The 20,851-nt window shown below is 36.2% G+C and overlaps 2 protein-coding genes across 2 annotated transcripts in view; one reads left to right on the top strand and one right to left on the bottom strand.

Moving 5' to 3' along the window:
* The first annotated feature begins 2,602 nt into the window (after positions 1–2,602).
* On the top strand, positions 2,603–11,022 carry stard5 (StAR related lipid transfer domain containing 5). Its single transcript, XM_079810450.1, has 6 exons — positions 2,603–3,158; positions 3,245–3,294; positions 4,157–4,289; positions 6,509–6,626; positions 6,791–6,884; positions 7,044–11,022. The coding sequence occupies exons 1-6, from the start codon at positions 3,069–3,071 to the stop codon at positions 7,186–7,188; spliced, it is 630 nt and encodes a 209-aa protein (XP_079666576.1). The 5' UTR covers positions 2,603–3,068; the 3' UTR covers positions 7,189–11,022.
* The window catches only part of il16 (interleukin 16), a 48,326-nt gene continuing 37,865 nt past the window's right edge, over positions 10,391–20,851 (bottom strand). The window contains exons 19-22 of the mRNA XM_079810449.1: positions 18,879–18,980; positions 16,944–17,190; positions 15,973–16,101; positions 10,391–12,182 (exon numbers count right to left, since the gene is read on the bottom strand). Coding sequence (XP_079666575.1) covers positions 12,022–12,182; positions 15,973–16,101; positions 16,944–17,190; positions 18,879–18,980 — 639 coding nt within the window. The 3' untranslated portion in view covers positions 10,391–12,021. The remainder of the gene's footprint in view (positions 12,183–15,972; positions 16,102–16,943; positions 17,191–18,878; positions 18,981–20,851) is intronic.

Here is a 20,851-nt window from a genome sequence, read left to right as displayed (position 1 = left end):
ACTTTATTTTAATTTCACGGTCAACTATCCCTTTAATGTTCCCAACAACCTTTGTAGTCCCATTTAGCCACTTATTAGCAACCGTCTTTTTCAAGACAAGTAAGGCCCTGTCCTAAATGGCACACTTCATATGCACTTTCGGTCTTGTGGACTTACAATAGCTGCAGTGTGTGCATGTCCGGGTGCTCGCGAGCACCCCCTTTGTTTTCTTTGCTTCCCGACAGTCAAAGCGAAAGAAACAGCAGTGCAAAAATGCTAACTCGTTTCTGGGTTTTGGCCTACAAAGATGTCATCCCTGGACCACTCAAATCTCCGGCCTCCTACTTGAAAATAACTACTGGAACTGTGCTTGAAGTTGGACATCCAACTCATTCAGAGCAGATATATCAACCCTCAACTTTACTGAGAAGCATTGTTTCCTAGATGGCAGCAACTTAAGTGATGTTCCATTGGTTATTTTAAGTGGAGGTGAGTGAATTATGAGTTGTCTGGAACGCAGCATTATAGTTTATTTCATTAAATTCTGAAAATATAGTTAAATAATATAAAACAAATAAAATGACTGTTTTACTTAAAGGTGCACGGTGTAAATTTTAGCGGCATCTTGCGGTGAGGTTGTGATTTGCCGCCGCCCACCACTCCATTTCGAAGCACATAGAGAAGCTGCACAGGACAAAGATGTCGTGGTCTGAGACGGCAGAGAGTAGCTAGCGCTCTGTAGAGCAGTTTGTCCGTTTAGGGCTACTGTAGAAACATGGCGGCTCAAAATAGTGACTTCACTGTAAGGGGACGCGGTGTATGGATATAGAAATGGCTCATTCTAAGGTAATAAAAACATAACGGTTCATTATATAAGTTCTTAAACACCACTGAACACATAGTTATGTATATTATATTGCATTTCTGTCAATAGATCATAATAAATATTACACACTGCACCTTTAATTTTTCTGCGTATTGCACCATTAGCTTAGCAACATGCAAATGACAAACACCATTGAGCGGCAGTTGCTGCCTACATATAGCGTTCCATATCATTCATGTGGTTCCACTGTAGTCCGGACTCCGGAGCCCTCATTACAAGGCAGCTGCTTGTGTAGGTAGCAGACAGCAAGACAGCTTACTAGGTTTTGGAACAGAGCCACTGATTCAGTAAAATACCTACAGGTTTATTCTATAAAAGTTGCAGTTTGCATTGTAAAGCACAAATAAATGACCAATCTGTATAAGTGTACTTTGCATGTATCTGTAGATTTTCATTAAATCTGATATTTAAAAAAAAATTATATTGTTTGGACATTCGTGGACTCCACTACCCAATTCAAGGCTGTAACCATGTATTCAAGATCATCTGTGTAATATTTAGAGTAAAAAAGAAAAACCTGTATTGAACACTTTCCCCCTCAATCTCTGTGAGGGTTGTGACCTTGATACAAATGATCAGGAGCAACATTAAGGTTATGTAAGCGTTCCCTCTAAGCACTTATGATTACCTCAACACTTTTGCTATCAATATTTAGATTAAGAGGTTGAGTGTGCAAGTTTTTCAAAGGCCGGTTTATAAACAGTGTTGGGAAGGTTACTTTGGAAATGTAATAGGTTACATATTACAGATTATTTTGTAAGTTTGTAACTAGTTACTCCCAACACTGTTTGTAAATTATTACATTTCTGAACTACTTACACCCCTGAATATGTGGTAACAGTCTTGGCATGAAATAGGATGGGTTTTTTGTTTTTAAAAAACATTTGTGTCGAGGAGGGTTATTAAAAATGCTTGTGTTGTAATTAGGGCTGTCAAAAGATTAATCGCGATTAATCGCATCCAAAATAAAAGTTTGTGTTTACATAATATGTGTGTGTACTCTGTTAATTATTATTTATATATAAATCACACACATTCATGTATATATTTAAGAAATATTTGCATGTGTATATACTGTATATACATTTGTATAATTTATAATATATATAAATATAAATGTTTTATATATAAAAATAATATTTTTTTCTTAAATATATACATGCTTGTGTGTGTATTTATATATAAATAATAATTAACAGAGTACACACACATATATTATGTAAACACAAACTTTTATTTTGGATGCGATTAATCGCGATTAATCTTTTGACAGTCCTAGTTGTAATACAAGGTAGTATTTCCATTAAAGGACAATGAAACTCTTTCAGAAATATTTTCTTACATTCAGGCACAAGAGCTAAGATTAACATTGATCACTCAATGATGTGCTTTTCATGATCCATGGCATTTTCAAAATTATTTGAACTGGGTTTTTTAGCCACCTTTTGAAGTTTTGATATGCTGATTTCTGTAACTTTATCAAAGGTTATAATGGATACTGAACTCTATATTATTACATTGATTGGGACACTTTTTCCATTGAGATGACTGGAAAAAAGTGCCCAATCAACCTGAATTCACCAACAGAGTGAAAAAAAGATAACATCTGCTCAAAGCACGATTATTTAAAATCGCTTTATTTATAATATTTAAATAGCGAGTCTATTTTATTTAATAATACCGCAATATAGGGATAAATTACTGCACTATATAACAGGATCGACCCAGAAAACTCAATTTCCCAGAATGCAACATTTGTCTGACGATCTCCAGACTAAGGAAGTGGCCTTTTTAAAATTATGATTTCGTGGCATTAGACGGGTTAATTGTACCTCTTTTTATTATTTTGATCGCGCATGTGTAAGTGAAGCCTTCCTTTCATCTGTATAGAACTGTATCGATTTGTATCTGCCGCAGCCGTTCAGGCAAGATGACATTCACTCTAATCATCTGTAACTAATGAATGAACTGAAAACATCTGTAGTCTATGTTAGAGCAGAAACTGGCGGATTTAACTGTAGCCACTGTTAGTTCATGGATATTGAATGTACATGAACAAAGGTCTCTGAAGAATCGCCGGTAAATTGTGTAATTTACCCTATTTAGAAGGTTGCAGTCGGTCGCTCGCGATATCGCTTCGAATAGGTTGCATGTGCTGTTAGAGGACAAGCCAATAAAATATAGCATAAAACTATACACTGTCATGGATTATATACACACGGCCAGATCAGTGGAAGATCGTCTTTTGAGCTACAGAAAAGACGAGTCCGGATGGAAAACATGCAAGAAAACTGTAAGTATTAAACAGAGCTGTCTTTTTGCTATGCTTTGTATTTGTTTGTCTTTAAACGTTTTTTGTTGTTTTTTTTTTTTTTTTAGAATGATGTTGTGGTGTGTTGGAGACCCTCTTGTGAATTCGCGGGATATGTGTAAGTATAAAATTGTGAATTACACGATCTTGAATATTTGTCGTCGTGACGTCATATGTGCTGACTGCTCGTGTTCTAGTTAGTGGCAACCCTGTTACATATTATATGAGAAATATAATATGATGCACTCATGACACTGGACATCATTTAATCTGAGAATGAGATCAATACTCATCCTGTCAGGGAATAAAAACAATTCCCAAGAGTTTCAATATTTCTCTGTTGAATATGCATTGCTTTATTCATGCTCAGATCTCAGGAAGTATTTCACTTGGCAAATATTTAATTAGCATAAACACCAGGTTAGTCGTCTATTAGAGTCCGTTTTGACTTCTTGGATTTGTAGAAAATGAAAATCTAACTGTCTCCTGAAGAATTTAAAGATTTGATTGTGTCCTTGAGGATTTGGGTATTTTCTCAAAATTAAATATTTAGAAATATTTGCCATGATTATGTACGGTTATGTACAGCTTTAATTGTCTTTCATGGTTGTTCAATTACTTTTTCCTAAGCAAGTAAAACATTAGGTTCACCAGATTTGTATTATTTTAGGCTTGCCCCTTTCTCAGAAAACAGAATTGCTGTCATTTCCGTCATGTCACAATATTAAAAACAGTGTTGTGCAGTCTTCAGGAAATAGTGTACATTTTGTAGTCAAAATGTTGTAAGAATGTAATATAAACATGTAGAGTGTATATCACTGCACTATAAATATACAGTTTAATTTCCATTTAGATTATAATCTGTAGATCTTTTTCTAGCATTCACATACTGTCGACATCATGTGCAAACATGACAGCAGTGACATTAACCTTTGTCCAGTATGCATGAGCAGTGATTGTGTGTTCTTTGGGTTTCTCAGGTATAAAGGGGAGGGGATTGTCAATGGCAGTCCAGAGAAAGTGTGGGACTGCTTGAAACCTGAAATCAATGGACTTCGTGTAAAATGGGATGCTAATATAAAAAAGTTTGAGCTGCTTGAGCAGGTGTCGGCGGTAAGATAAACACAAATACACACCCATATGAAAGCAGATCTAAAATGTCATGGTCTGACCAGTTCTCCCTTTCAGCTAGGTGTAAGGAACGATAGTTTCAATATTCTTACTTGGATTATTAAAGGTGATGCGTGTACTTTTTATGTTAAAACACTTTCTCATATGGCAGTTTAATGTGTGCAGTTGACTATAGGTAAGCCATTTGTTGGCTGACGCCCTGGCGCTTTCAAAACATCAAACTATTTGTTTGAGTTTACAAACCAGCCCGAACCAATGACATGAGTTTAGAGGAGTTTGTCTGAGAAGGGAGTGTCTGGGATTCCGGTTTGAAAATTCCGGTCGTTATTTTTGCCATTTCATTTGGTGACACTAGTGAAACTACTCCCCATGAATCACTTCACCTTTAAAGTGTCATGAAACCGTTTTAGCCTGGTCGTTCACATCCTCAGAGTTGCAAAAACTCTCTAGAAATGGGTGTGTAAAGCTGTGGAAAAGTGGGAGTCTAGAGGGGGGAAAGGGGAGACAACAACCAAGAAAACGTAGACCTGCAACACACTAGAGTGGTGCAGGTATGACGTCGCTTTGTAGGCCAACCGTCATTTAGCATCACACTGGTTACCTAGAGATAAAACCCAATAGGATTTTCCCATAGGCTTTTGGATTATCACAAGTATATGATACTTACACGTTTTGTCCATCACAATAATTATCACAGATGAACACAACTTGTATTACTTTTGAAGCCTAAATGCAGTCGTTAAAGGTAAGCTATAAACGGACTACACCATGGTCCCGCGATTTCAACGTCACATCACTCAGCTTCCGACAACTCTTTCCGTTTTTATCTCAAAACTTTCCCAGAATTTTCCAGTTTTTTCATCATTTTCCAATTTTCCCAGAACGTTTGAGTTAGACTAGTTTATAAGAGCACAATTATGAGCATAATGAGGCTGTAAAAGCGGACTGAGCTTAAAGTTACCTTTTCAGCGTGATGACGTTTAATCACCTCGACAGCCTCTGTAGTCCCATTTAGCCACTTGTTTATCAAGACACGTGGGGTAATACTATTTTTTGTCGTAGAATAAAACATGAAAGTGTCTAGAGCTTGTTTTCACCACAGACCAAAATCCCGTTAAAAAAAATTCATTGATTTAGGGACTAGGGAACTGGAAGTTCTAAAATGCTAACTCACTTCCACGTTTTGCCCTACAAAGTGATGTCATACCTGCACCACTCTATACAGACACATGAATATTAAAATATGACTACGGAGAGAGAGAAAAACAGTGTTGAGGGCTCCTTGATGCATTAAAAAAATATAACCCTATATGACCACAAACTGCCAAAACGAGGGAGAAACGCGGAAGCACATTTAAAGGATCTAACAATATTTTCAGGATATTTAAGAGCACTACAGTCTTTGAACAAACAATGCGCGTCAGTTTAACACAAAAATAATAAAGGCATAATTACTTTTTTCCCATTCTTCTTTGAATTTTAGGTCTACATTTATTGTCTTGTGTATCAGAATAATCCATCGCGTTCATGATCAGACATACAGCTGTATCAGTGTCCTTATTTGCACATATATTTCATTTGAAGACGACATGATTAAATTTGTGCACATACATATGGTGCTGCTCCACGTTTAGAGCACTAGAGCAGGGGTTTTCAAACTGGGGTCCTCCAGAAGGTTCTAAGGGGTCCCCAGGAAATTTCAGAGAATAAAAAGACAAAGCAAGTCTACTGAATATTCTAACCGTTTCATTTCTAAATGTTTCTCTCCTTTTTTGCTGTATACGTACTTTCCAGAATTGTATATGTTTGCTTTTTATCTTTCTAGTGAGTTTTTCTCACTATAGCCCCCTTTGTCTTGCTCACTGGGGTTGTATTATATTCTTAATGCAGTACATAAGCTGCTTGCATACATTTATTGTGAAAGTTACTTATAAAATCCGTTTTAATTGAAAAATGTTCTTTATACATCCAACATTAAGTATAGCCAATTTAAGTTTGGAAGTATTTATAATGTCACACTTACTATTTATTTGTTTTTTCATACGTACAAATATATAGATGAATTTTAGGAAGGGGTCCCTCATAAAAGGTTCATCATATTTGGGGGTCCTTGCCATGATAAAGTTTGAAAACCCCTGCACTAGAGTATATGAAATGTCCAGATTTATACCTTTCTAAATCTTTTCTTTTTCATTCCCTAGGATGTTTTGATCTGCCGAACCGTCACACCTTCGGCTGCTATGGGCATTATATCACCTCGAGATTTTGTTGATGTCATTTCCGTTAAACGCTATGAGGATGGCACGGTGTCATCAAACGGTATGCAGTGTTGTGGCCTTCCTCCTTTAATTGGATTTGAATCTGACACTATTCTCAAACAGAATTTCAGAAACATGTCATTGGAAAATGCTATTCCCAACAAAATACCTGATATCTATCCTAATAATACTGTTATTGATAATCACATTTTCATTGATTTATAGCGACCAATGTAAGCCATCCAAACTGTCCTCCTCAACCCGGGTATGTCAGAGGCTTCAACCACCCGTGTGGCTGTTTCTGCGTTCCAGTTCCTGGGTAAGTTTCTCAGAAACCTAAGCACACCATTCAATGAAAGTGCCTTGGGTTGATGTAATTCAGATGCAAGACAGCAGATGGTGACAAAATTACATTTCAAGTTTTTAAAGCAGCGGAAAGAGATTAAGTATACCTTTTTTTTCCTCTCTCTCTCTGTAGGGAACCAGGCAAAACGCAGCTGTTCAGCTTTTTCCAGACTGATCTTGGAGGTTTACTTCCTCGTTCAGTTGTCGATTCATTTTTCCCCACCAGTATGGTGGAGTTTTACAGCAACCTGACCAAAGCCGTAAAATCGATGAAATAGCACCCAGACACTTTCTAGAAAATATCCCCCTTTAATCTTAAATGTGAATATTTTGATAATTTGACACACCTTGCGTTTAATCAAGCTTTAGGTGGAAAGTGAAATGACCTTATTCCTGATTCTTCCAATAGCTACAGTACAATGTCCAAACACACTTGAACAGACCGTTTTATAGGTATAGAGAACTGGAACATTTTGTTTACCATGTTTTTTTTTAATTCTGAAAACTAGTGATTTCAAACGAGGAACTATTGCACAAAAAAATAGACATTTACAGATGCATTTGGCAGATGCTTTTATCCAAAGTGACGTTCAAATGACATTTCATCAGTCAGTTTGTTTCAGGGGAATTGAACCCGTGATGTTGGTGTTGCTAGCGTCTTGCTCTGCCAGTCCAGTTTGCCATAATTCAGGGGTGTGATCCTATAATGTAGCATGATGATAAATTTGAAAATGATTTCATTCATACATGGTAAACTTTTCACACTTTACGGCTCCATTATAAAACCTAGTGAGCTGCCTTTGCTTTCTACTAAGTTACACTGATTTGTGTGTGTCATACAAATAGTGCTACATGAAACAACAGGGAGACTCCACTCACAATTGCTTTCAATAGAGCTTGGCATTAACATGTAACATGCAATGCTGCTTAAGATCGAGGGATCTTAGAAGGCAACATAAGGTTGCTGCTTACTTTTTTGAAACTGCTGTCAGGAGCTCGCCTTTGATGTCTGGCCTAAATAGGCAGTTCACTAGTTTTTGGAACAAAGCCTTATTCTAATAAGCTGTTTTTAGAATTTCAGTCAAATATTTGATGTCAGTTGAAAGATTACATTTTTATTTGAATAACTGAGCTCTTGATGGATGCTCGAGTTTGACACACAAGTCCTAGTATTTCTATATTTGAATAGTGATATTATAGTGCATAAATGGCTTTTGCTAAGCAATGTTTACTGACAGACGAGTTATCTTTAGAAATACTTGAAGAACTGCATTTGCTGCTGTTCTCGGTTAACATAACTGAGATTGTGTACTGTATGTTTGAGACTGACAAAAGAAGGCTAGAACAATCTTGACCGAATTATGATATGATGATAAACGGATTGGCTCAAGGTTTAGCTGGTTAGCATGACCCCATTAGCCCCTGCTGGTGATTGGTCATTGATGGCCATTCAAAAGTATCCTTGTTCTGTGCCAGCCAGCCGAGCAACTGCCATTTAAGACAATTGGGAATGCTAATGGATGAATGGAAAGCTTTCTGCAGGTATTTCATACATCTCTTTGAGAGGAACAAATAACACATATGGAACAGGGTTGTGTGGAATCAGAGTAATTAAGAATAAATGAAATTCCAATAGATTTCCTGGATTTGAATTGAGGTAGAGAACAGGATGCAGAGTTCTAATTCGAATTTGAATCAATGGAAGTTGAAAATTAGACAATTACCTGAATAAAATTGAATAAGTATTTAATTTAAAGGAACACGCCGACTTTTTGGGACTTCAGCTTATTCACCGTATCCCCCAGAGTTAGAGAAGTCCATACATACCATTCTCATCTCCGTGCGTGCCATAACTCTCTGACGCACCCACCGCTAGCCTAGCTTAGCACAAAGACTGGAGGTATATGGCTCCAGCTAGCCTACTGCTCAACATTTTCCTCTTTACATGTTGTGATGTGTATAGTTACATCGTGTTAGCCTGACAAGCCAGACCCACATCAAGATGTGGGAACACACCATTGGCAGGGCTCAATCCGAAGGGCGGGATAAACGGTTGTCTTTCAAATTCCCTCTGCACACAATAGGATAGCGCTACAACCAACCAGAGCAACGAAGAAGGTGAAGCGGAGCTAGTTGATAGATTCAACTTTCGCCGTATCCGGTCGGCAAAACTCTGAACACATCTTCCTTTTTTAAGAATGACTTCAGTGCCGTTCTTTTCTCAAAGAAAAGCTGAACTCCAAGTCTTCCAGAGTCGCGGCCAAAGCCGATTCGAAAGACCGCTGTTCGCCAGCTTCTTTGTTTACAAGTAGCACACGGAACTCTGCCATCGTTATGTTAAGCCCGCCCACTGACTCTATACACGATGTGATTGGCCTGACCAGAGTTTGGTTTTTCCAGACAGAGTTTGGTTTCTCAGACAGAGTTATGGCACGCACAGAGATGAGAATGGTATGTATGGACTTGTCTAGGGATACGGTGAATAAGCTAAAGTCCCCAAAAGTCGGCGTGTTTTATTTAACTGTAATGACAATATTAATTTACTGTACAAATTAGATGGACCTTGGTGGAATGAAGTTAAATTTCCCAGAATGCACTCATTTTCCCTAAGGTCTACATTTTGTTGTTGTGTTAGACTAATTAATTATTTTGTTGTTTGACTGTGTTCAATGTCTTTGAATGTCAATAACTTCTGATCATGTGGATTCACATTCTCTTCTATTTTTAAACCTGGTGTGGTGTCGCTAATTCAATTAAAATTCTCGCTCCTAAATCGAAAGGGAGTCAATTCTTAAATTCAGAATTTTGCCCAAGCCTTTTAAAACATTCCAAAAATGCATGATTTCCCCCACCCCCCCACCCCATAGTTGTAGAAGAAATGAATCCCATTTTGACTTTGCATTTCTGTTTGTAATCTGTCTTTACATGGACAAAGGGACTGTTTAATGCTATGTATGTCACCGATATCACTGACCTCAGAACAGAGTGTATTGTATGTCTTGTTTGTTAACTGTTATCTCTTTAATTACCGTTTGCCCGTTTTGTGTCCAGCTGCACGATTGTCCATCCTCACATATGTCTTAGCCAATCGGTACTTTGTGTTTTTATGCCTGTATGCCGTCAGTGAAATGACTGTGAATGCATGCTCATGGCCTGGAGATTATGTTCTGTGCTCTTTTTTTTTAAAAGTATTTTTATATGCTGTAAATGAGCAATATGCTCTAGTGCATTTTAGGATTATTTTGGGGAGCTAGATTTTACATCCGTTTTGCAAGGAGTGTGTGTTTGCTTGCCTTCAGTAGTATTGTGCAAAGTTCTCTATATATTTTAATAAAACACAGATTCACATTCCGTTAGGAATCAGTGTGTACCGTTTGTCAATTCGCTCCACTGTCAAGCGAGGGTTTTTGATTATTCCATATTTTTCACATGAAATGTTGTTCGCAAACCATTTTACCTCTGTGTAAACTGACATATTTTGATTGGTGGTAATTTATTTGATCCATCTGAAATTGATTGTATCGTGAAAAAGTGGGCGGTACAAACCAGAATGAGGGCAGATGATTGTCATTCTACAGGCGGGGCAAGTTATTACATTTGGTCAAGAGATTTTTTGGTCACTTCAGTTTAGGGTCCAATTCTCACTATTGACTACAACTTGTGGCTCAATAACCTCCTAATTACTGTTTATTAATAGTTAGTATGGTAGTTGTTTAGATTAAGGGATGTAGAATATGGTCATGCAGAATAAAGCATTAATATGTGCTTTATGAGTACTAATAAACAGCCAATATCCTAGTAATATGCATGTTAATAAACAACTAGTTAATGGTGTAAATTGGACCCTAAACTAAAGTGTTACTGATTTTTTTCTTTCTAATAACATGCAGTGTTGAATCAAATTTAAAAAAACCTCAAATATGCATTGAAATTGGGTCAGAAATTGGGTTCATGTTGATTTCATGTTTATCTCTGTTTTTTGCTATGGGACATCTGTGTACTGTTTGTTAATACCCAAAAAGAAGCAAAAGCAAAAGTAATTGCACTTTGTCAAACCCATTGTCTGATTCTCCTTTTAGATTGTTTTCGGATATTAAAAATGATTGATTGACCTTGTTTATCATTTGTATCATACTTTATTTGGACAAACCTTAGCAAGTAATTACATTTAAAACATCTTTGTTCTGAAACCATTTCAATATATTAAGGCTTTTCTTTTCGAGGGAAACAACAAATAACTAACAAGACCAGAATACTGGAGGTGTTCAGCACACTGTCAAAGGTGGAATCTGTTAGAAGATGAGATATTTTTTGAAAATATCAAATTAATATATTTATTATTTCAGCATTTTATGAAAAACTAGAGCGCTGTACTGTTCATTGCAGCTTTTGACAAAGCAAACAAAAAATGATTGAAATTCTACTTAATTGTTCAAACGCTTCATGACACGTTCTTTACATTCTGCTTTGGTGAAATGGTGTAGAAATATACAATATCTGAAAGTATTTATTTACAGGCTTGTGCAAATCGTTGCATGAAAACAGGCTGACTTGACAAGAATCATATTATTTTTTTATGAATCCCTGATTGTGACCGTAAAACAGTACAACTCCAGCACAGCGATGTGCTATAAAACAAGCTTTCCTGATCATGTAGAACCACATCATGCGATGATGCACATCATGCACGTCGTACAAGATATGAAAGTCGTACTGTCAAAATGCAGAAACGGAGCAATTAGGGCAACTGAATGATCCCAGCAAGGTTCCCACAGTCTTGGAAACATGGAAATACCAGGGAATTTTAAATTCGTGGTTTCCAGGCCTGCAAAAGGGTAAAAAAATCCCAAAAAAAGTCATGTGAATGTTTATAGTGAATTTGCATCTAAAATACTTAATTGGTTAGAAATTGCAATCTCTGTTCAAATAAATAGACTGAAAAAAATCATGAAATTAATGTTGGTTTAAACAAATGGGAAACCTGCTTTTTGAGAAGTCATTTTTAGCAATTGGAGGCTTTCCTCAAGGCTTGGAATAATGTTTTGCATAATTCAATGTCCGATATGTTTTCTTCTGGGTTTTTTTATAAGTGCTTTTGGATGGAGTTAGCTCTACTCGCATCTTTTTCTCTTAATGACGAGTGTAAACGGCCCATCGTTAAGACCTTTGATGAGGTTCCAGGCCTCAAAGCGTGTGAGACCCTGCAGAGACGAGTCCTGTATCTTCAGTACCTCATCGCCAGACTTCAGCCCCTTTTGCTCAGCGTCGCTTCCTGCAGAGAAAATACAGTATATATTGTATATGACTTTTTTTCTTATATACTGATTTGCAGGCTCACATGGAATCTGAAAACTTAAAAGTATCACAGATTTATACAAAATAGAAACCCTGTCAATCACATTCTCTACTACGGTGACGCATTGCTGCCACATACATATTATTTTTTCCACGCAGTTATGGCGTAATATCGAGATAAGTCGTTAAAACGACATTTTTCTCATTAAAACAACATATATTTTCTCCTAATAAGGACGTGTTGTATAGTGATGTGTACAAAATATGCCTTTATCCACATTAGAGAATTTATATAGCCCATGTGCCTTTGTCACACTTAGTCGTGCCTGAGTATGCACTGGGTGAGCTTAAGCTGTTGAGAGAGAAAAACCCAGGTAAATTGCACTGGTTTGTCAGTCGCATTTTATTAAAAATACTGGTAAAAACGGAATGTTTACAAACATTATCAACATGTATTTCCACAAAAAATCCTTTAAATGTAACGAAATTCATAACAACAATGAAAAATATAAATGTAAAACAAACATAAATTATAGTGCCATTCATTAGCCTTCAAACAATATTTATTTTCAAGCCTAAATGAATTAGGCCAGCCTATTTAAAGACAAACTTTAACCAAAGTTGCTCCTCTCTCATTCTGCACAAAACCAAATGTTTCTATATTCGCACTTGGATGCTAAACTATTATGCACTGTAAAAAATCCAACTTATGTTTTGTATGACAAATTCAGCTTTTAAAGTTTATTCAACTATGTAACATGAAAAAAGTTGCGATAACTCAAAAATGTTCTGCAGCTGGTTGCCTTAAACTTTTAAGTTTTCTCAACTTTTTTTTTTTTTTTTTACAGTGTGTTAACAATGCTTTGTATGACTCATGTCCCAGTCTAAAACTACATTCACGTGAGCAAAAACCTGTTTGGAATAACACCATTGCCCTGTAGAGCGCTATAGTCACGATTGTATACAAAAGACAGCATAAATTTAGCCAAATAACTCTTTCTATTTGGTTGACTGCATTTTTTGTTGGATGATGAATAGACTGTGATGTTTGGATTTTCCCAGAGGTGTAAAGTACTTGAGAAATTTTACTTGATTACTGTACTTAAAGGGTTAGTTCACCCAAAAATGAAAATTCTGTCATTAATTACTTACCCTCTTGTCGTTCGACACCTGTAAGACCTCCGTTCATCTTCAGAACACAAATGTAGATATTTTAGTTGAAATCTGATGGCTCTGAAAAGCCTCCATTGGCACAATGCACGGTTCCCTCTCAAGACCCTTAAAAGGTACTAAAGACGTCGTTACAAAGTCCATCTCACTACAGTGGTTCTACAATAACTTTATGAATCGGCGAGTTATAGTTTTTGTGCGCAAAAAAACCCTAAATAACGACTTATATAGTGATGACCGATTTCAAAACACTGCATCATGAAGCTTCGAAGCGTTATGAATCAGTGAGTCGAATCACGATTCGGATCGCGTGTCAAACCGCCAAACTGCTGAAATTTGGCGATCCAAACTGCTGAATCGACTCACTGATTCATAACGCTTCGAAGCTTCATGATGCCGTGTTTTGAAATCGTCATCACTATATAAGTCGTTATTTAGGGTTTTTTGCGCACAAAAACTATTCTCGTCACTCCATAAAGTTATTGTAGAACCACTGTAGTGAGATGGACTTTGTAACGACGTCTTTAGTACCTTTTAAGGGTCTTGAGAGTGTACCGTGCATTGTGCCAATGGAGGCCTTTCAGAGCCATCAGATTTCAACTAAAATATCTTCATTTGTGTTCCGAAGATGAACGGAGGTCTTACGGGTGTCGAACGACATGAGGGTAAGTAATTAATGACAGAATTTTCATTTTTGGGTGAACTAACCCTTTAAGTATTATTTTGGGGGATTTTTACTTTACTCGAGGACAATTAAAAATCAATACATTTACTTAATTACATTTTTCAAGAAAAAAAAAAGTACTTTTTACTCCTTACAATTTTATTTACCGTCAAGTACTTATTTTTTGGAGATCACTTCATTCTAGTTATCTAGTTAAATGTTATTTATTCTGCCAATGAGATTCGTTTTCACATTCCATGAAATTGGTCCGACATGTTCATTGGTCCTTTGGAAGTGACGCATGTCGCATCAATTACCACAATGCACAGCACCTTGACCTGGAAATTAGAGTGAGAGGCTTTTCAGCACTGCAAGATTGCTTTTCAGCCCCAAAAGAGCTATAGGCTTGACACTCACAATTTTGAAAATCAGCTTCTGCTTAAAGCCGGGTGCACACGGTGCGATTTTGGCCCCGATTTGGCCGTCTGAGACAATTTGCAATTCCTAAAAGATTAATCTGATCCTAGGCTAAAATCTGAAGTCTTTGATCTTTAGTCAGACATGCTCACCGACAGCCGATTAATGACCGTTGCGATCAAATTTGACCTCAGACAAAATTCTGGCAGTGTCAGAAGTTTTTTAGCATGCGTCCGTTTTTAGCGCGCATTGTACAGTCTGACATTAATGACAACTGAGATCTTACAGTGTGACATGACTTACAGCGGGGACTAATGCAAAGGACTATTATAAATTGCACCGTGTGCACCCGGCTTAAGTTAAATCCGAGGTTTTACAACTTTGAGTAGCATGTTGCATACTGGAATTAGGTAGTCGTCTTATAGTTTAATTAAATACAAACAGTTCTAAAGCAGGATAAAACCTTGTATGTGGTTCATTCACTTCATGTTTTTAGAGATTAAAGCCTAAACAAGAATCTCTAGTTTTCATTCTTGCTGTTACTTTTACTGTTTTAATACTCAAGAACAATTTTAATTGTACTTTTTTACTTTTACTCAAGTATGATTCTGGCCAGATACTTTTACTTTTAATTGAGTAAAAGTTTCACTCAGTATTTGTACTTTCACTTGAGTAACATTTTTGAGTACTTTTTACACCTCTGGATTTTCCCCCTTAGGCCTAAAGCAGCATAACAACTTAAAATAGCATACTCCGCAATTTAAGGTACTGTAGCTTGTCTAGGCTACGTGTTGTAGCATATTTTAGTTTATTTATTATTATAAGTTATTACATTTATTATAAGTTATTATAACATTTAGTTAATTACAGTTCCCCTGACGGGTTGTAGTCTCCACATAAGGAGACAAGGGCGAAATGTTTGAAATTGAGGCCACTGAGGCTAATCATGGACGGTCCATGGCACCTGTTGTGTGCCCATGTGGCTATCTGTTAAGAACTGTAGGCTACATCAATGAATTACAACAAGTCCGTGCTATTGGCACTGCCACTGATACAGGCAGCGGATGAGCCTATTTAACGCTGAGCTTGCTTCTGCTTTTCAAACATGGAAGTGTGACAAAGGCACATAGGCTATATAAATTCTCTAATGTGGATACAGGCATATTTTGTACACATACAACACATGCCCTTATTAGGAGAAAATATGTCGTTTTAATGAGAAAAATTTTGTTTTAACGACATGACTTCTCATTATTACGAGAAAATATGTCCTTTTAATGACATAATTGAGTGGAAAAAATAATATGTATGTGGCAGCAATGCGTCACCATACTCTACACCATTTTTCCTGGTTTCTTAAATATTTTGGTTATTTTGAATTTGCTTTCAGGTACCAGTAAGACTGCCGTGTTTACATCCATTTCATGGTTCAGCACATACAAAGTGAAAAGATTCTGCTGATTTGTAAATGCATCATAAATATAAGATATTGGAGCAGGTTCAGTCATAGACTCACCTGTAAATATTCTGTTGACGGTTAGTGGTCTGTCTCCATTAATGGAGCCTTTTCCTCCCTCAAGACTAAATCCAACTCCACCCGCGTTCTTCTCCAGCTCGATTGTTTCAACTTCACCTCCATCATCCCCTAAAAGACATTTTTTAATCAGAATGTAGACATTTTTGCATTATTATGTTAGTCTTAACTATTTGGATTCATTTTCTAAATGAAGTTTGAGTAGCAAGTATTAACAGAACATTGACATGCATCATGAAACCCGCTGAAATGTGATTTAATTATCATTATTAGTACATTTTTACACCATCTGTTACTGTCTAAATCCATAATGAAGTCACACCAGGCAACACAAGAAATTTGGAAGCATTTTGAAACAAATAATATTCCATCCAAGTTATCTAAAACTCCAAAAATGTCTCTGCACAACTTTGGTAGAAATTGTAAAATCATCGTATGACGTGTTTGGACAGAATTAGTTCATCTGTGAAAGATAAATTCATCGCCTTAGGGCAAATCAAATAGGGTTTTATTTGACTGCAGTGTTTTTTATTACACATGATGTAGCTCTTGTAACCTATTTCTCTATCCCCTTTATGCCTTATTAAAGGGATAGTTCACCCAAAAATGAAAATTCTGTCATCATTTACTCACTATCATGTTCTTCAAAAACCTGTATGAATTTCTTTCTTCTGCTGAACACGTAAGATGATATTTTGAAGAATATAAGTATCCAAACTCTTGATGGACCTCATTGACTTCCATAGTATTTTTTTTCCCATCAACTGTTTGGATACTTATATTCTTCAAAATATCATCTTTTGTGTTCAGCAGAAGAAAGAAATTCATACAGGTTTTGGAAGAACTTGAGGGTGAGTAAATGACAGAATTTTCAGTTTTGGGTGAACTATCCCTTTAAGTGTTGACAAAGTGTTACTGTCATCGCTGTACTGACGTCAGTAATGTTGGCCCACCTGTGAAGCTGCTTTCTGCCCCACTGCTGCTAGACTCATTAGGGTTAGCACCTCCATTCCCTTCTGCATCTTTGTTCTTGGACACCACCACCACAGCCTGCTTCATGGTGCGGGCTTGCCTGAGTATCGCCGTGGCATCGCTGTGCGTGACATTTTTTAGCGTTTGACCGTTAATGGACAACACCTCATCTCCTCTTTCAATGGTGCCCTCCTGAGCAGCCAGGCCACTGGGAAACACCCTGTGAACCTGAAGAAGGTACATGTACAGTGAATACAATTAATATATAAAATACTGTACAATCTTCTTTTTCTAGCATTAACTGAATTCATTTTGCATTTACAGCTAAAGTGGAACCACTGGACGTTTGTAACCGTATCCTATGGAAGCTTGTTTCCACCACGGAATAAAGTTTTTATCTCACAACTTTATTTTTTCTCGCTCGGAATTACGAGTTTACATGTCATAATTCTGAGATATAAACTAATGTGCCAATTATAGTCGCAATTCTGACTTTATAACCCACAATTGCAAGTTTATAATTATAGAATTTCCTCAGAATCGTGCAATTACTAGAAAAAAACAGGATTGTGAGATTTGTTTTATTCTGTGACAGAAACAAGCTTCATAGTATCTTATAAGATATACTACTGTTCAAAAGTTTAAGAGTTTTCTCATGTCAAGTCTATTTTACCAAGGCTGCATTTTTTTTTGTATCAAAAATACAGTATATGAATATAATGGCCTGGACAATCACGATTAATCACATCCAAAATAAAAAATTTGTGTTTACATAATCTATGTGTGTGTACTGTGTAGAATTGTTATGTATATATACATACACACTCCTTCATGTATTTATATCTAAGAAATATTTGCATATATATACTGTATATATACATTTATATACTTTCTTATATATTAATATAATTCTTTTCTGAAATATATACATGCATGAGTGTGTTTATATATACATAATCTGAGTGTACTGTGTATAATTATTATGTAAACACAAACTTTTATTTTGGATGCAGTCAATCGCAATTTATCGATTGCCCAGCACTAATTAAAATATTATTTATTCCGGTGATGCAAAGCTGAATTTTAAGCATCATTACTTCAGTGTCACATGATCATTCAAAAATCAATATGCTGATATTTCTTCTTATTATCAATGTTGAAAACAGTTGTGCTGCTTAATATTTTTGTGGAACTTTCTTCAGGATTCTTTAATGTATAGATAGGTTAAAAATGTATTTATATGAAATATAAATCTTTTGTAACATTACTAATGTCTTTACTTTTGATAAATTTGTTACATCCTTGCTGAGCAAAATGGTATGGAACTTAATGTCCTTCTATTGTATGCCACTTTTGATAAAAGGGTAATGTAACAGTGTTTTTCTCAAAGGAATAGTTCAATTTTGTCATCATTTACTTATCCTCATGTCATTTTGACACTATTTATTTTTTCATTTGTATCACAAGAATGTTAGAAAACAGAATGTCCAAGTTTTTGAACAAAAGTGGATGAAGATATTCACTGCCAAGATTAAAAAAGAGCTTCTACAGACATATGATACATTTGGGTCTGTTCCTCACACAAAGACAAGTTGTTTGTGCACTAATAATAGTCCTTTCTGGCAAAGATAGCAAATTTCATGTGTAAAATATGAAAAACGTGAAATTTAAATGATTATTGTCAATGACGTCAAACCTGCCACAAATGTGCCATTTTTAATTGAGCAGAAGCATGAATGAGATTTGAAGCTTGGACATTCTGCCTAAGGTCCTTTTTTGTGTTTCAGGGAAGCAAGAAATGAATACAGAGTCAGAACGACATGAGCATGTGCATTTAAGAGGCTGTGTCTCCTGTTGAAAGGTGAAGTAGATGAGCTGTGGTGTGTGGTTTATGGAGATTTGGAGACGTCACTCACTGTAGTTGCTTTGTTCTCCAGATCAATACCACCAGCAATGCTGAAACCCAAGCCAGCTCCTTCTTCTTTATGTAGAATCACAACCTGGATGCCTTCCAGTTGCTAATGGACATTAAGAAATCAAAATCAGCCTTGTTAATAGAGCATTTTGTGGTTCAAAACCCCTGTATACCTGTAGCTGTATTGGAAGCTGAATTTTTAGTACTCTAATGCATTTAGCATAGCAGTTTTTCTAGAACATGCCCGAGTACAATCTGCATTTGAAAACACGGGTTTATCGCTTTGTAAAGAACAGCTGCCTCATTGATGATTTCCAGGTGGGCAGGATCATGTTCCCACTCTATTACATCATGCAGTTTTAAGAGAGAGATTGAGATATAGCCTCATGTTCCTCGTGTTGAATAGCACAAAATAATCTCATGAATAATTTTGACAAATCTCATAAGCATCTGGCACTGTCTCAAAAGATGATTCATATGGCTGTTAATATAAATTTGTGTCCTCAAATACAAAGCCTCATTTTGAGGCACACCTACTGAATTTGTCTTGGGATGTGAGCCAAATATCCCAGAATTGCATCCAAATGTATGTACTGATGGTGTCGGCCTCATCGCTGTTCTTCATCATTGACAACACTTCTTTCACAGCCTTACGGATAGTAAAGTGTCCATCGGGTACACACTTTAGAATCTCCATGGAAGAATCAGGTAATCCAGGTATTTATATTCACCTGTTTTATAAAACTGCATGTTCAAACATACTTCTCATTTAACATACTGCTTTTTGCTATTACACTTTTATTTAGTTGGATCTAATATATAATTCCATAAGTGTTTTGAGCTTATTAACATAATACAAATTACATTAAGGGACTAAAAGGTCATATGCTAATTGTTAGCTTTAACATAATAAAAATTACATTAAAGGAATAGATCACCCAAAAATGAAAAGTTGTTCCAAACCTGTATGAATTTCTTTCTTCTGCTGAACACAAAGGAAGATATTTGGAGGAATGTTTGTAACCAAGCAGATCTCGGCAGCCATTGACTACCATAGTATTTTTTTTCCCACTATGGTAGTTCTTCCAAATATCTTCCTTTGTGTTCAGCAGAACAAAAAATGTATACCGGTTTGGAACAACTTGAACGTGACTAAATGATGACAGAATTTTAAATTTTTGGGTGAACTATCCCTTTAAGGGACTAGAAGGTCAAATGCTAATGGTTAGTTTTAAACTATCCTGTGGCATGACATGTTAAACTCAGTCTAGAACAGAATTTTTCCAATAATCATTGTTCAAATTACATTAAAATTATTGTGCATGCAGTTTTTATCATATAATATCAGTTGAGAGAATGTGTAGAATACTTTAAAAATATAATTTGTCACAAGTGAAATTGGCATTGGGTCCATAATCCAGTCCTGCTAACTAGACTAATCACACATTTTAGACCGTTTTAGGATTAGTAGTCAACATCATAGTCAACATAAAAAGCTGGCATGCATGCTTTCAAAGAAATTCTGCAAAATAACAATTCCTCTTTTTCTGCATTTCACTCCTACGACACAAAAGCACATTATGTCTAAGGGCATGTGGATTAGTGCATATCACCTCATTATCATAAAGGGATATAAACAGATTTATTTGACTGCAGACAGAAAATATGGCAGCGGAATATTGATCAGGGAAACAAAACAGTGCAGCAAAATGCACCCTAGAGGGACATTGCAACACTGCCATGGTCAGGAAGTCACACTCTTGACCAAGAGTTGCATGATTTATAATTATTTTTTTCAACCCTTATAGCAAGTGAGCTTCAGAATGTAGCAACACACAAAAGAAAGCTCACTGACCTTGAAGAGCACGTTCAGTATGCTTTTTCTTTATAGAGAACTGATTGTTAATCTGTCACACCTCTCATACATATTCAGGTTTGCAGAGCAGGATATGGAAGTAATCAATGCCAGGCAAA

Source organism: Gobio gobio (genome assembly GCF_949357685.1).
Source record: "Gobio gobio genome assembly, chromosome: 2".
Taxonomy (NCBI): Eukaryota; Metazoa; Chordata; class Actinopteri; order Cypriniformes; family Gobionidae; genus Gobio; species Gobio gobio.
The sequence above is the reverse complement of the archived record's forward strand: the minus strand, read 5'-3'. Positions and strand labels throughout refer to the sequence as shown.